At 37.3% G+C, this 15,132-nt stretch overlaps 1 protein-coding gene across 3 annotated transcripts in view; it reads left to right on the top strand.

The window, feature by feature from the left end:
• The window catches only part of LOC145242992 (protocadherin gamma-C4-like), a 314,328-nt gene that overhangs the window by 34,870 nt on the left and 264,326 nt on the right, over positions 1-15,132 (top strand). For all 3 annotated transcript variants that reach the window (XM_080106118.1, XM_080106120.1, XM_080106119.1), the window contains exon 2: positions 3,255-5,682. In XM_080106118.1, coding sequence (XP_079962244.1) covers positions 3,316-5,682 — 2,367 coding nt within the window. In that variant the 5' untranslated portion in view covers positions 3,255-3,315. The remainder of the gene's footprint in view (positions 1-3,254; positions 5,683-15,132) is intronic.

Below are 15,132 nucleotides of genomic sequence, written 5' to 3'. Positions count from 1 at the left end.
TAGTTTTTGTTTGCTTTTTTCGGAAGAATTTAAGTAGAGAAAAGGAGAGACAATCAAAATTGTAAAGATTTGTTTTATTATTGAATAATTTTTTTTCGAAAATTGATGTAACTGCATTCAATTTAGAAGAATTTGTTTTTTTTTTATTTATCTTTAGAACCCAAAAATTGTTATGTTTTACAAGCACCCCGCTTATTGTCTTAAAAATTATTTTTATGCCAAAATTACAAGGAAACATTAATATTTTACGCAATGATTAAAGTTTAAAACAGTCATTCATATTAAAATATTTTCAAACGACAGTTAAAATTATTAATATTTATTTTATTAAAGAAATTAAATTATATAAAAATACGTTAATTTTATGATGATCAGAATTGAATGCTATATTTTACTAGCAAGCCGCACCATGTTCCCCGTTCTAAAATATGCTTAAATATATTTTAATTCATGAAGATTTCGTATTTATTATAGAGAAAATTCGTCGTTATAGTCTGAGCTATCGCCAGATGGATAAAGAAGGCTAAAAGTTAAGCGACTTCGATTAAAGATAAATAAAAAAAAAAAAACAAATTCTTCTAAATTGAATGCTGTTACATCAATTTTCGAAAAAAATTATCGATTATCGTCAACAAAGCAGGGGAACAATGGCTCCAGCTATAATAACAACAAGAACGATAATAAAATTTGCTTTCTTTACATTGCTTGCCTCTCTTTTAGCTGATAATTTGATAGACTGTCAGTAGCCAATCAAAACACAAGATTTACATATAATAATAATAATAATAAAAAATAAATGTCTATTTATACAAAAAAAAGTAGTCTTTCTCTATCTTTGAATGCTATATAGGTATATGCAAACATGCTCAGAAAGCAAAGGGTTTACTTCTGTCATAGTAAGCTGTGTTTTTTTTTGTTTTTATTTTCAATTTTATCGCTTAACAGCTATTTTTACAGGCTAAAAACCAAATAGAAAAGTGTTCCCGAGATTCAAATACCCTATATATCAAGTTTCAAGTCTTTAGACCAAATATTTAGAGAGGAGATTTTGCACACACATACACACACACACACACACACACGCACGCCAATGAATAATAAACACTTACAAGCCTCCAGCCCTTGGAAACACTTCAAATGAACTACGAAAATTGCCATTTTTACATCTCCAACACATTTGAAAATAATTTCTGACGAGGACGCTTCACAGAACGTCTGAAACGCGCGTAAAAACGATTTCAATGACTTAAAAACATTATTACAATGATCCAAACACAATTCTCAATGAAAAACCAAGACACGGAATAATAAAATAATGTTAAAAAATACATATTGTTGGTGACTACTCCCTTATTTATATATATTATAAAGAAGTGAACCATCGCGTAAATTCAATCAACTAAAATAAGAACGAAAGTCTGAACGAAAAGCGCTTCGGGTGTATTTTAACGATCTTGTTTTTAATCGACTTATTTATTTTATTGAATTGTACATGTGTTACATGTAACTTGCCTTTTTTTTTTTTCCTTTTCCTCACCCCGTTTTCCATCTTATTTTAGTTGATTGAATTTACGCGATGGTTCACTTTTTTATAATTATTCTAAAATTTTGCCAAATGAATAAAGATATATATATATATATATATATATATATATATATATATATATATATATATATATATATATATATTTATTATACTTCAGAATTAAATTATCCAACAATCAGCTGGTACGGAAACCTGTGATTTACAAAATATTACTGGCCGTAATATTCTATAAGTATTATCCCACCTAAATAAGAATTGCTCGATATACAAGATAGAGCAAATAAATCAAATTTTAGTCATTCAATGAATTTAATAATTTATGACGTGAAATGTTTGAGTTTCGGATCAAAAGGTTTTTATCATTCTATGTAAGACAAAGAATACATTTGAAATATTTCAAATGTATTCTTTGTCTTACATAGAATGATAAAAAATAATAAATCTTTTGATCTGAAACTCAAACATTTCACATTATAAATTTTAAAATTCATTGAATGACTAAACTTTGATATATATATATATATATATATATATATATATGTACACGTTTGCTAGAACATTTTATCCTAAATGCTACGCAATTATGCACAATGTAGAAACTATGCATAAATAAAACTGAGAGTAATCGTTAAATGAAACCAATCATCTAATAAATTGCCATAAAAAATTAATGAACTTTTTTTAAAAAGAATATGCAAATTAGTTAACCCCCATGAAGTTGTTTGCCTATCCATGACTGAGTATATTAAGTTCATCTTAATTTTTAAATAGAAAAGGTAGGCTTTTTATATCAATGTCAGAGCGAGAGAAAAAAATAACTCAACTTTATTAGGTATATAGTTTTGTGCATTATAAAAAAAAGTATTTCTTTTAAAGATATTTTCAAATATAGAATGTTATATTTTATTTATAAATTAAAAAATATTTTCTTGAATAAGGTGAATTCCCCCCCCCCCAAACATTAATTCAATGTTTCGGTAAGTAATGTTAATGTGTTTTAAATCGCCAGAAAAGTTTCGTTTGAAAAACATCATTAAAATTTGGATTGCTTCCCTTCTTTTCTCTACCAGAACTCTTCCGGAAATGAAAAAACAAAAATATTTCCAGTTAGTTAAAATGCACTAGTGCCAAATTAAAAGAAACTTTTTTTCTACCAATTCTTCATTTTTCTAAAATTAATTTTTTTCCGCACATTTATCTATCTATATTTGTGTGTGCTCGTCTGTATATATGTATGTGCGTCTGTTTTTTTTTTTTTTTCTTCCTTTGAAGATTGTAATACTGGGTATGGGGCAGCCAAACTAGCTGCCAACATTGCCTCGCTTTTTTATTGAAACCAACCGAGAGCTCTTTTTAGTATCCTCGCTGTTCCCTTAAGTGCAATTATCTGGATCTCTCTTGCACTTGGTTCACCAGGAATATTAGTTAGGTAGGACTTCAGGTTCTTATTCATAAGTCCTGTGGCACCTATGATAACTGGTATGATTGATATCCCCTTTAGATTCCAATTTCTTTTCATATCATACATGAGACCTTGGTATTTGGTCTGTTTCTCTCTTTCAGCTCTGTTCCTGTTTGTATGTATGCGTGTATGTGTTTGTGTGTGTGTGTGTGTGTGTATGTGCGTGTTTGCATCTATGTATGAGCGTGTGTGCGTATGCATATTCATAAACAAGTAGTGACCACAGTTTAATTACTATATTTTCAGATGCCTCTGTGATGCCCTTTTTTGGATTTTACTTTTGTTTTACGAAGGAGCTGATTCCAACATGTTCATCTCATTGTGGTTATTGCTACCTGCCGTCCGATTGACCCTTTGTATGGATCTCACCTATTATGTGGAAGAGGGGAAAAACCCTGGCACTTTTCTCGGGGATATCGCTTTCGATTCCCGTTTGATGGACAGCATCAAACGCGAGGACCGTAACTTGATAAGGTTCAGCCAGCTTGGGCAGAACGTGCAGCTGTTTCAAGTCAACAAAAAGACGGGCAAACTGTACACGGCTCAAACGCTGGATGCCGAGTCTTTGTGCAGCCGCAATAAGGAATGTTCACAAATGGTAAAAGTCGCAGTGCGTCGCGCTAAAACGTTTATCAAGATATTAAGTATTCGCGTGATTGTGCAAGATATGAACGACCACCAACCGGAGTTCCCGGAGGATCAAGTTAAAATAGAATTTTCAGAAGGGGATGGGGTCGGAATGAGGAAGTCTATACCCAACGCGGTCGATAGAGATATCGGCATTGCGAATTCTAAATTAACATACCAACTGAAGAAGAACATGAACGATCCATTTTCTTTGAATATTTTAAGAAGCGTCGATGGTACATCAAAACTTAGTATTGTGCTAGAAGAACGGATTGACCGCGAATTAAAGGATGCATATGTAATCCAAGTGATTGCGAAAGATGACGGATCTCCGCCAAAACTGAGTGTGCTAGACGTTCACATTTCAGTTACGGACGTTAACGATAACATGCCAGTCTTTTCACAGAAAATTTATAACGTGTCGATTAATTACGAACACGACGCTACAAGTCACGTGGCCATTCTGTCTGCTACGGATTTGGATTTGGGCAAAAACGGCAGGATTTCTTACCGTTTCGGATCTATGACCTCTGACAATGATAAGATTTACTTTAAGCTCAACAAAATGACAGGTGAGATTTTCTTGCATAAGAAATTCACCTCTGGACAAAAGCCGACTTACAAATTGTACATCGAAGCAGCGGATGGTGGCAGCCCCCCTTTAACTTCCGTCGCGATAGTCCTTGTAAATGTAATTAACCAGCAGAATAACGCCCCAGTGATAAATGTGAATTTTTTTTCTGATTCTGCGGAGAAAACCGATGCCATTTCCGAAGATGCTGAAGTTGGCAGTGTCATTGCCTACGTACTGGTCACTGACCCGGATATTGGTTCAAATGGAGAGGTCAGCTGCAATCTCCACCACGATAAATTTCAACTTCAGAGTCTTGGAACAAAGGAATATAAAATAATTGTAAAGAACGCATTAGACCAAGAGATTGAAAACCACCACGACATTACCATATGTTGTCAAGACAAAGGCTCCCCTCCTCTATCTACCGAGAGCAAGTTCTCCATACAAGTGATGGATGTTAATGACGTCCCACCTCAGTTCTCCCAGAAGTCATTCAAATTCTGGATTAATGAGAACGAGAAATCCAAATCTCCAATTGGCTATATCAATGCCACAGATCCGGACCTCGGAGCCGGTGGAAAGCTTACTTATTCATTAATAACTAACAAAAAATACTTCCTCCCTTTTCAAATCCACGACGATGGATTCATTTCAACAGTTATGTCCTTGGATCACGAATTCCAGGATATTTATAAATTTCAAGTTTTTGTAAAGGACAATGGCGTCCCCTCTCTAAACAACACGGTAGACGTCAGCGTTGAGATTCGAGACGCAAACGACAACGCCCCGTATTTCACACTTCCCAGCGTCAACCCTTACACCCTGGATTTTACTTATTATCCTCATCACACGAAAAACATCACCGTTCTGAAAGCGTCTGACCATGACAGCCAGGAGAATGCGTTCCTCAAGTACGAAATAATTTCGGGCAACGCTAAACAACTGTTCGCCATCAACCATTTTAGTGGTCTCTTGTCGTTCAGACAGGTGGTCACCCCACAGGACTCTGGCTCGTATCACTTAAAGTTTGTTGTCAGGGACAGTGGCAACCCGGTCTTATCGGCGAACGTTGATATAATTCTGAAGCTGACCGTGAGTAACAAAACGATGGAACCGATGAATACGAAGCATATGAAAAGCGAAAAGCGAATAAATTTGGTTTTAATGGTTGTAATTGTTTTGGTGGCAGTAACAGTATCAGTGTCCATCACAGCAGCCATGTCGATATGCATCATCCGGTGCAAAGACCGGAGACATACGTCGCACCAAGATGAAGTGATGAATACCCCCTGTGTTTGTGCAGCGGACCAAGGTCATTACATGTGTCCGTCGCAGCATTCAAATAATTGGGCGGATGTGCAGCTTGCTGGGAATGTGGATTCTAATCTATCAAGAACTCCACCAAGACGATCAAGAAGAGGACAGTATCCGGGTGGGGAGCATGATCACAAAATTATTGACGGTCCTTTTCAGGTGAGTCCATTTTTTATTTATTTATTTATTTTTTTAAAATATTTTTACGTATTCATTTTTATTTAAAAGAGTTTTGTTTAATTGTGTTATTTTGGTGCTTCTATATTTAAATAACGAACAAATATTGAATTTCAAGTATAAAACAAACAAACAAACAAACAAATACGTAATTATCATGTCGCAAATAGTAACATATCCAAAAGCATTACAGAAAACGATGAGGTATAAAATTCACTTTTCATGAAAAACAGTTCCGAGAAGGGTAAAAGAAATACTTCGATACGGTTACAGGCTCAGGTGCAGATATTGGATCACGTGACATAAGCAAAGGGGAACTAACTCAGTTTAAACACCATGCATAGCAGACAGTATTTTTTAGAAAACAAAAATAAACATAACACATATGCATAATTTGTGAATTAAAAAAAAAATTCTTTTTAACTGTTTGAATGTTTTTAATTTTTTTTTTATTACAACCCCCCCCCCCCTGAATTTTGGCATTAGATTTCCGAGATATTGAAAACTTAATTACCTCCTCTGTTAACTCTCCAATTCAATTTGTGAAATTTTGAAACCAAATTGCTAGATTCATAATTAATTTTCTATCTTATCGTTTTCCGTAATTTCTGGGTATGTTACTATTCGCGACATGACAATTACGTAGGCACCATTTGTTTTACTTGTAATTGAATATTTTTTCGTTATTTAAATGGTGTTGGTTTTGATATTGTTTTTGTGTTTGTGGAGAAAAGGGATCAATTTCGTAGTCTAACGTGGAATTACGTCATTTCCGGGAATGACTCGGCCTTTCTGTGCATACATAAATACACGAAAAGTGTTTTCTCCTTTAGCGATACATATTTTCAATCATAATTATTTTTCTACCTTATCGTTTCTGGTCATTCTTGGATATATTACTATTTGACATGCGGCAATTACGTAGACACCATTTAATAAAACTTGAAAATCAGTATTTCTTTCGCTGTTATAATGTAGAATCACCTGGAACCAGTTTCTGCTAGAAGTAATAATAAACGCGATTAAAGAGATATGACGTCATTTCCGGTAACATGAGTCAACATTTTTTTCCAAATCTGCATAAAATACATTGACTTCTTCATAATTACATTAGAATTCCGAGAAAACAGGTACCCCTCCTTACACCCCCCCCCAAAAAAAACACCCAATTGACACACAATCTTTTTGGCCAATTGTTACATATTTTTTATGAGAGAGATTGCTCTTTCCAACGATACCAATTTCATGGTGGTCCAGTACCGATGACAAAAATTTTAGCGAGACATACAAACATACATACATTCACCCACACACTAACAGACAGGCGAGATTTATATTATAGATATTTTTTTTTTACATAGACATCACCACATTATCAAGGCCAAGAGGCCACTCAAAGATAAGGGTTAAATAGTGTACAGTAGAAATTGGACAATATAGTAATCATTAGTAATGGAAATTTTGTAAATTTGATAACTTATATGGAACGGCTCATCAAGAACTTATTTACGTTAGACTTGAAGACAATCATATTGTAGTCAGCCGGAAAGCAGGAAAACGGAAGACAATTCCACAGGCGTGCAGTTCTAAGAAAGAAGCTTTGTTCATGGAATCTACGTTTAGGTTTAGGCACAGATAAAGAGTGAGGGGAATTATTGATAGCGTTAACAGCTAGACGAGTGTTTCTTGTGAAAGTTTGGCGAGGGGGTGTCACAGAATTTTTTTTTTTTTTTTTGTAAATGTTGTCATTATTACCTTTTAGTTTTGTTTGGTACCACCATGTGGCGAGTTCTATAAAAATGCTAACATAATATTCGAATTAAATTACAGACCATTGAGCAGCGGCGAACTGAAGACAAAACACATTTTATACGTATTAGTTTTCTAATAGCCCCTCTCTTTTAGACATAGATTTGGAGAGGGTAAGGTATGAGCCCCGAGTGTGGTATTAACCTAATCCCTTTCATAATCGTTGTTGATGAGAAATAAAGTTTGACTGAAGAATTTCACTTTCTAATTCTGGGTTGCTAAAAATAAACGAAACTTCCATGAATAAAGTTTATTTTCGAAGAATTTTTAATTTGTGGAATACAATATCGTGGAGCAGCTTTCCAGCCAAATACAACAATGTTAAATTCTTATCAAGCTGCCCACTTAAATAATAGTTGTCCACAATAAAAACATGTTAGACCATTTGCATGTTTCGTAATGTTATTCTCATCGCTGTTGTGGCTCTTATGTTTTGGTTGTTGTGCTCTTTGATTGGTGGGTTTGTTTTACGGCATGTCAACCTTTTTCGGTTATTTAATGCCGAATCCGGTAATTTTGGAAACAGTTTTTATGCTTCAAGTTCTTATAGCTATATCTGCAAATATTTATTCATCGTGTTTGGTTTGGTTGTTTTGTAGAGGAAAATTGTTTTTGTGTGTTTGTTTTGTTGTAACGTGACTGTTACACTTGAACCTGGTTCGTTACAGTTCAAATCTCTCTCGGACCCCCACGCCGTCCGGCACCGTCGAGAAGGAACAAACAAACAAAAATAAATAAATCCGACTCGGCTTTTCTTTCTTTTTTAACACAAGTCGTTTATTACCATTTTTTTTTTCTCACCGTCTCAATACCATTTAAAGAGTCTCTCGCTATCACTGCAGTGCAGGGCCACATGTCCATCTAACCTGCCAGCGTTTTATTTTTCTGTCCGACCACATGTTGCAGTTTTCTCTTCTCTTTTTCTTTTTCTTCTGACGCAAGCCCCCACACACGATTCCTAATTTGCATATACGCTCAAAACGACTGCTAGTGCTAATAGCTGCTATCTTCATACACACTCTATTCGACCGTCGGGTGTTTTGGGATTTGGTTGTCTTCTGATATCTTGTCGTCAATAGCATGATTCTAATAATTTTAGTTAATTTGGTATACTTTGTGGAATACAATATCGCGGAGCCGCTTCCCCGCTGACTACAACATGATCATTTTTAATTCCAATCTTAACAAATTCTTGTCAAGCCGCACAATTATTTATTTATTTATTTATTTATTGCATTTTCACCCCAAACAAGGCACAATGCCATTTTGATGTAGGGGGCTATTATCTGGGAGATAATTTTCAGGTATACTACGTAGGAAATTGAGCAGCAAGATGTTTACATTACCCTTGAACTTCTGCATGTCAGTACAGTCAGGGAAACAGGGACCAAGATGAGAATTCCAAAGTCTAGCTGTCTGAGCAAAGAAACTATTAGAGTAGATAGCTTTCTGGTATCTAGAGATCTCTACTGTGTAGGGTGGAATTTTTCTGCTTGTCAGGGGTCGTATTTACGTCAAGGGGTTACAAGGGTTTGAAGTTCTTTGGAGCAACTATCATTAAAATACTTGTAAAACAGGCAGAGGGATGCAACATTTTGTCGATGAGACAGGGGCTGAGGCCTAGAATATTTGTCCGTAACAAAAGCATGTTCCTATTTACAATGTCTCCCCACGGGACAGAGTTAGACACCAGGGCCGTTTTTTAACGTGGAGAAAAGGAACAAAAATTAAAATAGTCTCAGTCGTGAAGGATTTCTCCTCCACTGACAGATAACAAGAAATTGAAATGCAGTATCTGAAAAACAGATGGTATTTATTTGCTCCCCCACCGAGCAAATTAGACACAATGCCGATTTTTAAAGTGAGGAGTGAAGGGGAAATTGGGACCAACTCCCCGGGGAGTAGGGGAGCTGGATAGTGACAATTGGTATGAAGGGTTGCCCCTACATTGACCAAGGTCTTATATGTGGAGTTTCCCCCACATCTGGTCTTTGCTTGCAGTATCTGCCGGAACAGATGGTATTTATTTGCTCCCCCACCGAGCAAATTAGGCACAAGGCCGATTTTTAATGTGAGGAGTGAAGGGAGGGGGAAGGGGAAAAATGGGGACCAGCTCCCGAGAGGTGGGAAATGGGAGCTGGTTAAAGGTCAGACATGTGGGGTTGCCCCCACATCTGGTCCTTGCTAGTCATAGCTAGTCATAGCCAGTCATAGCCTGCAGCATCTGCCGGAACAGATGGTATTTATTTGCTCCCCCACCGAGCAAATTAGGCACAAGGCCGATTTTTAATGTGAGGAGTGAAGAGAGGGGGAAGGGAAAAAGGGGACCAGCTCCCGAGATGTGGGAAATGGAAGCTGGTTAAAGGTCAGGCATGTGGGGTTGCCCCCACATCTGGTCCCTGCTAGTCCTAGCTGGTCATAGCTTGCAGTATCTGCCGGAACAGATGGTATTTATTTGCTCCCCCACCGAGCAAATTAGGCACAAGGCCAATTTTTAATGTGAGGATTGAAGGGAGGGGGGAGGGAAAAAGGGGACCAGCTCCCAAGAGGTGGTAAATGGGAGCTGGTTAAAGGTCAGGTATGTGGGGTTTCCCCCACATCTGGTCTTTGCTTGCAGTATCTGCCGGAACAGATGGTATTTATTTGCTCCCCCACCGAGCAAATTAGGCACAAGGCCGATTTTTAATGTGAGGAGTGAAGGGAGGGGGAAGGGGAAAAGGGGACCAGCTCCCGAGAGGTGGGAAATGGGAGCTGGTTAAAGGTCAAGCATGTGGGGTTGCCCCTCACATCTGGTCTTTGCTAGTCATAGCTAGTCATAGCTTGCAGTATCTGCCGGAACAGATGGTATTTATTTGCTCCCCTCCCGAGCAAATTAGGCACAAGGCCGATTTTTAAAGTGAGGAGTGAAGGGGAAATGGGGACCAACTCCCCGGGGAGTAGGGGAGCTGGATAGTGACAATTGGTATGAAGGGTTGCCCCTACATTGACCAAGGTCTTATATGTGGAGTTGCCCCCACATATGGTATTTGCTTGCAGTATCTGCCGGAACAGATGGTATTTATTTGCTCCCCCACCGAGCAAATTAGGCACGAGGCCGACTTTGATCCTGGCCCGAAGGCCAAAAAAGCATGTTTGTTGTTGTTGTTTTCATGTTTTCATAATTGTACTGTTTGGCTGTCTTCCGGTATTTTGTTCACCAATAACTTGATTCTAATTTCGAACCGAATCCTTTAGTTCATTTGGTGAGAAAGATCGTTGTCATTGCAGATTATCGTTTTTGTTGTACTCGGTAACTTTTAAAGCATTTTGAACTGAAGCACCAATTCCTCATTTGTCATAGTCAGTGTGTCGTGTGTGTGCGTGAGAGAGAGGGAGCGATGATTTTTGAACTGAACTCTTTATTTAATCAACTCGAGTAGATTGTTGTCATTCCAAGTTCTCTTTTGGGAATTGGCAAAGATTATATCAACCTCCAGTGTCCCCCCTCCCCTGCCCAAAATCTGAATTTTCCTCTGAAAATTTAATCTTTTCACTCCGTTTAACCGTTTGAACTTTCACTGTAAGAAATTTTTGCAGCAGTATCAATAAATGTTGTAAATTCCATCACAACTTAACCAGCTTCTTATATTTTGGGATTATAAAGAATTAATCCTTTGGCTTGTTAAAAAGAATACACCTTTCCTAGTCGTTGTCATAAATTTTAAGAGGGTGGAGTATGAGCCCTGAGTGCGGTATTAACCTAACCCCTTCAATAATCGTTGTTGATACGAAATATAGTTTGTAGGATTTTCTCATTTTTTTTTTTTTTAAATTCTGTGTAGATAAAACTAAACGAAACTTCCATGAACAAAGTTTATTTCCAATAACTGCCCGAGGAATATAATACCGCGGGGAAACTTCCCGGCTGAACACAACACGATCATTTTTAAATTCAATTTTAAAAAAGTTCTTGTCAAGCTGCCAACTACAATAATCAAATTTAAACTATTTAATCCATCGTTTCGAAGCTTATCAAGATGTTAGTCACCAACAGATAATCGCATTTGCCTTTGTTCTCAAGTGGCCTTTGGGCCTTTATAAGCAGTGACCAATTAGTATATATAAAAAAAAGAGACTAATGAAACGATTATTAAAACAATGTAAAAGTGAATTACTCAATTTGTATGGAGACAAAACATTCGGATAAAAAACTTACAAATTCTATCCCTAATAATTCATACAACTAACGGGACCCGTGGAAATTCCACAGTGGACTTTTTCATATACAAGATATTGATGTTGGCATTCTGTGGATGTTCAGCGTAAATGGAGACGCTCTGATATAATTGTACCCCTTTTGATAAAACTGCAAATGTATTTATCTTAGCTAGCAGGGATGCCCTGTGTAACCTGGTCATAAAATACGCTTAAATATGATATTTTAATTTATGCAGATTTCGTATTTATTATTATAGAGTTAATTTTCTATCGAATCTTATATATTATAAAGTTGTGGTTCCAAAAATAAAAAAATATATATATCTATGTGACTGGATACACCAGCTTGACAAGGTTCAAAAGAGAGTCGCAAATCTGATAGGCCCTGAACTGGCATCTAAGCTTCAGCCTCTGTCCCATCGACGAAATGTTGCATCCCTCTGCCTGTTCTACAAGTATTTTAGTGGTGAATGCTCTGATGAACTGCAATCACTTGTGCCCCCACGACGCGAGCACCCTCGACAAACCCGACAGGCTACTAGATCCCACCCCCACACTGTAGAGGTCCCTAGATGTAAAAGATCTTTTTACTCCAATAGTTTCTTCCCCAGAACCGCAAGATTCTGGAATTCCATTCCAGGTCCCTGCTTCCCCAACAGTACTGACGTGCAGAAGTTCAAGTGTAACGTGAACCGACACCTTGCTGCCCAAATCCCTACATAGTACCCCAGTAGTTGTTGCCCCTGATAGTAGCCCCCTACACCAAAGTGGCAATTTGCCTTGTTTGGGGTGAAAATGTAATAAAAAAAAAAAAAAAAAAAAAAAAAAAGCTTGAATCGAAACCGAAACTAAAACATCTGAAAATAATTAATATATGAACAGACAACTGTATTATTTATCCTCGTATTGGGCAGGTTGCCCGGACCAATTGACTTCTTTCCCTGCACAGGTCTCTATCTTCCACGGCGTTTGAAAGATCTTCAAGTTGTAAGCCAGTGTCTTCTGACAATAATGCTGTGTATACGTCTTGGCAGCTCTTCCTACTTTAGCGGTTCGTGTTTAGGATCTTACAGTAATACAACAAACTCTTTTTTTCTCTGTAGTAATGTCCGGCATATCGTGCTTTTCTTTCTCTTATTACTGAAGAGATCCGGGGCAGCCGACCATACAGACGGCTAATGGTTGGGTGTATTTTTCACTACCTGGATCATTCTAGTATAAGTTTTTTTTGTTTTTTTTTTTAAATCAATTTTCACCCCAAACAAGGCACAGTGCCACTTTGAAGTAGGGGGCTACTATCAGGGACATAATTTGCAAGGGCATTATGAAGGGAGATGAGTAGCAAGATGTTTGTTCACATTACACTTGAACTTCTGCATATCAGTACAGTTGGGAAAGCAGTATCCTGGAAGGGAGTTCCAAAGACTTGCAGTTCTGGGGAATAAACTATTGGAGTAAAAGGCTTTCTTACACCTAGGGATCTCTACTGTAAAGGGGTGGGACTTAGTGGCTTGTCAGGGGTAGTCACGTCGAGGAGGTACAAGTGCTTGTAGTTCGCCAGAGCATTCACCATTAAAGAGTTCCATCTCGAAACAGATTAAAAAAGAAAAAACATTTTAGAGCCGTAGTGAAGACGGTGCTGCTTTATGGTTCACCGATATGGATTCTCCATAAACCCCCCCCAAAAAAAAACCTTCCAAATAAGTTAGATTTTTTAATTTTTTTTTATTACATTTTCACCCCAAACAAGGCATCTTGCCACTTTGAAGTAGGGGACTACTATCAGGACCTAAGTTCCAGGCGTACTATGTAGGGAGTTTAGCAGCAAGATATCTGTTCACATTACACTTGAACTTCTGCATGTCAGTACAGTTGGGGAAGCAGGAAACCGGAAGAGAATTCCAAAGTCCCGCCGTTCTAGGAAAGAAGCTATTAGAGTAAAAGGCTTTCTTACATCTGGGGATCTCGACTGTGTAGGGGTGGGACTTCGCTGCTTGTCGGGGGTATTTTCGTCGAGGGGGTACAAGTGCTTGTAGTTCGTCAGTTCATCCACCATTAAAATACTTGTAAAACAAGATTTATTTATTATTTTATAAAAAAAAAAAAATCAAATAATTATTTTTTATACACCACAATCACGTTGGCACACCAGGTCTCGTTAGATCACCAAAGATAAGCAACGTTGAGTCTGGCCAGTACCAGATGGGTGATCAGTTTGGGAATACCAGGTGCTGTATGCATGAAGACGTCGACACTTCACTTCAAAAGCTTAACGTTGTCATCTCCTCTGAAGAGGACATATGTGCAATTTGGGCTGCTTGTGAATTTCATACTCCCATGAAACTTCCTCCTTTGGAGGAAGCCGATTCAACCTGGCTAGGATGAGTGCTGCTTTGAATCAGATTGGATTAGCTGACGTCATATGGGATGTAGAAAGTCGTTGCATATACAGTGTAATAACACTGGCACATTGGTTTTCGTTAAATCACCAAAGTTAAGCAGCGTTGAGTATGGTCAGTACCAGATGGGTAACCATTTTATAATACCAGGCACTGTATGTAGGTGACTGCTCTACGTAGGAGGATGTTGACATCTCCCTGCAAAAGCTGTACAAACCTAACATCATTTCCCCTAACAGCGATATATATGCAACTGGGGATCGCTTGTAAATTTCATATTCCCATGAAACTTACTCCTTTGGAGGAGGCCAGTTCAACCTGTAACTAATTATTAAAAAATTTTATCGTTTAACCCAATAGTTAGAGCGTTTACTAATGAGTTGAGCAATAAGAGTTCAATCCTCTGTCGAGTCATACAAAAGAGTTTAAAAAAAATACATACTTTCTGTTCCTTTGCTGAATACTCAGCATTATAAGGTGAGAATCAAGGGTAAGTGGAGCGACCTTGGCAAAGAAGTGACACTATCTTTCTACATCTCAGTGTAGTATACAAGGAAAAGGGAACCTTCATGTTGCCCACGACTATGATTTATCCACTTATTTTATTTATTACTAGCATAACAACAAATTGATGAAGATCACTAGACCAACGAGTCAAACGAACTGAAACAAAGGAAGCAGAGAATCGATCAGACAATTCTGAAGAACACAAGTCAAAATAGTATTTATAGAAAAATCCTAAGATTTGACACAATGGATAGAGTGTTTGCTAGTGGACAGAAGACCAGGGTTCAATTCTCAGTTGAGTCATATTAAACACTAAGCATTATAAGGTGAGAATTAAGGATAAGTAAAATGATTTCAGTGTAATGTTCATTGAAAAGGGAGCCTTCATGTTACCCTCGACTATGGCATATTTATTTGATCTATTATGTGTAATTTTTTCTAGATATTTTTTTGAAATTTCCGTTTTAGAATAGACTAGTGGGAGGAGCCCTGCACTGCCCTGTTGTAAAAAAAAAAAAAA

The sequence above is a fragment of the Euprymna scolopes genome, chromosome 21, assembly GCF_053919585.1.
Source record: "Euprymna scolopes isolate OS-2025 chromosome 21, ASM5391958v1, whole genome shotgun sequence".
Lineage (NCBI taxonomy): Eukaryota > Metazoa > Mollusca > Cephalopoda > Sepiida > Sepiolidae > Euprymna > Euprymna scolopes.
This window is presented reverse-complemented; position numbering and strand designations above follow the sequence as displayed.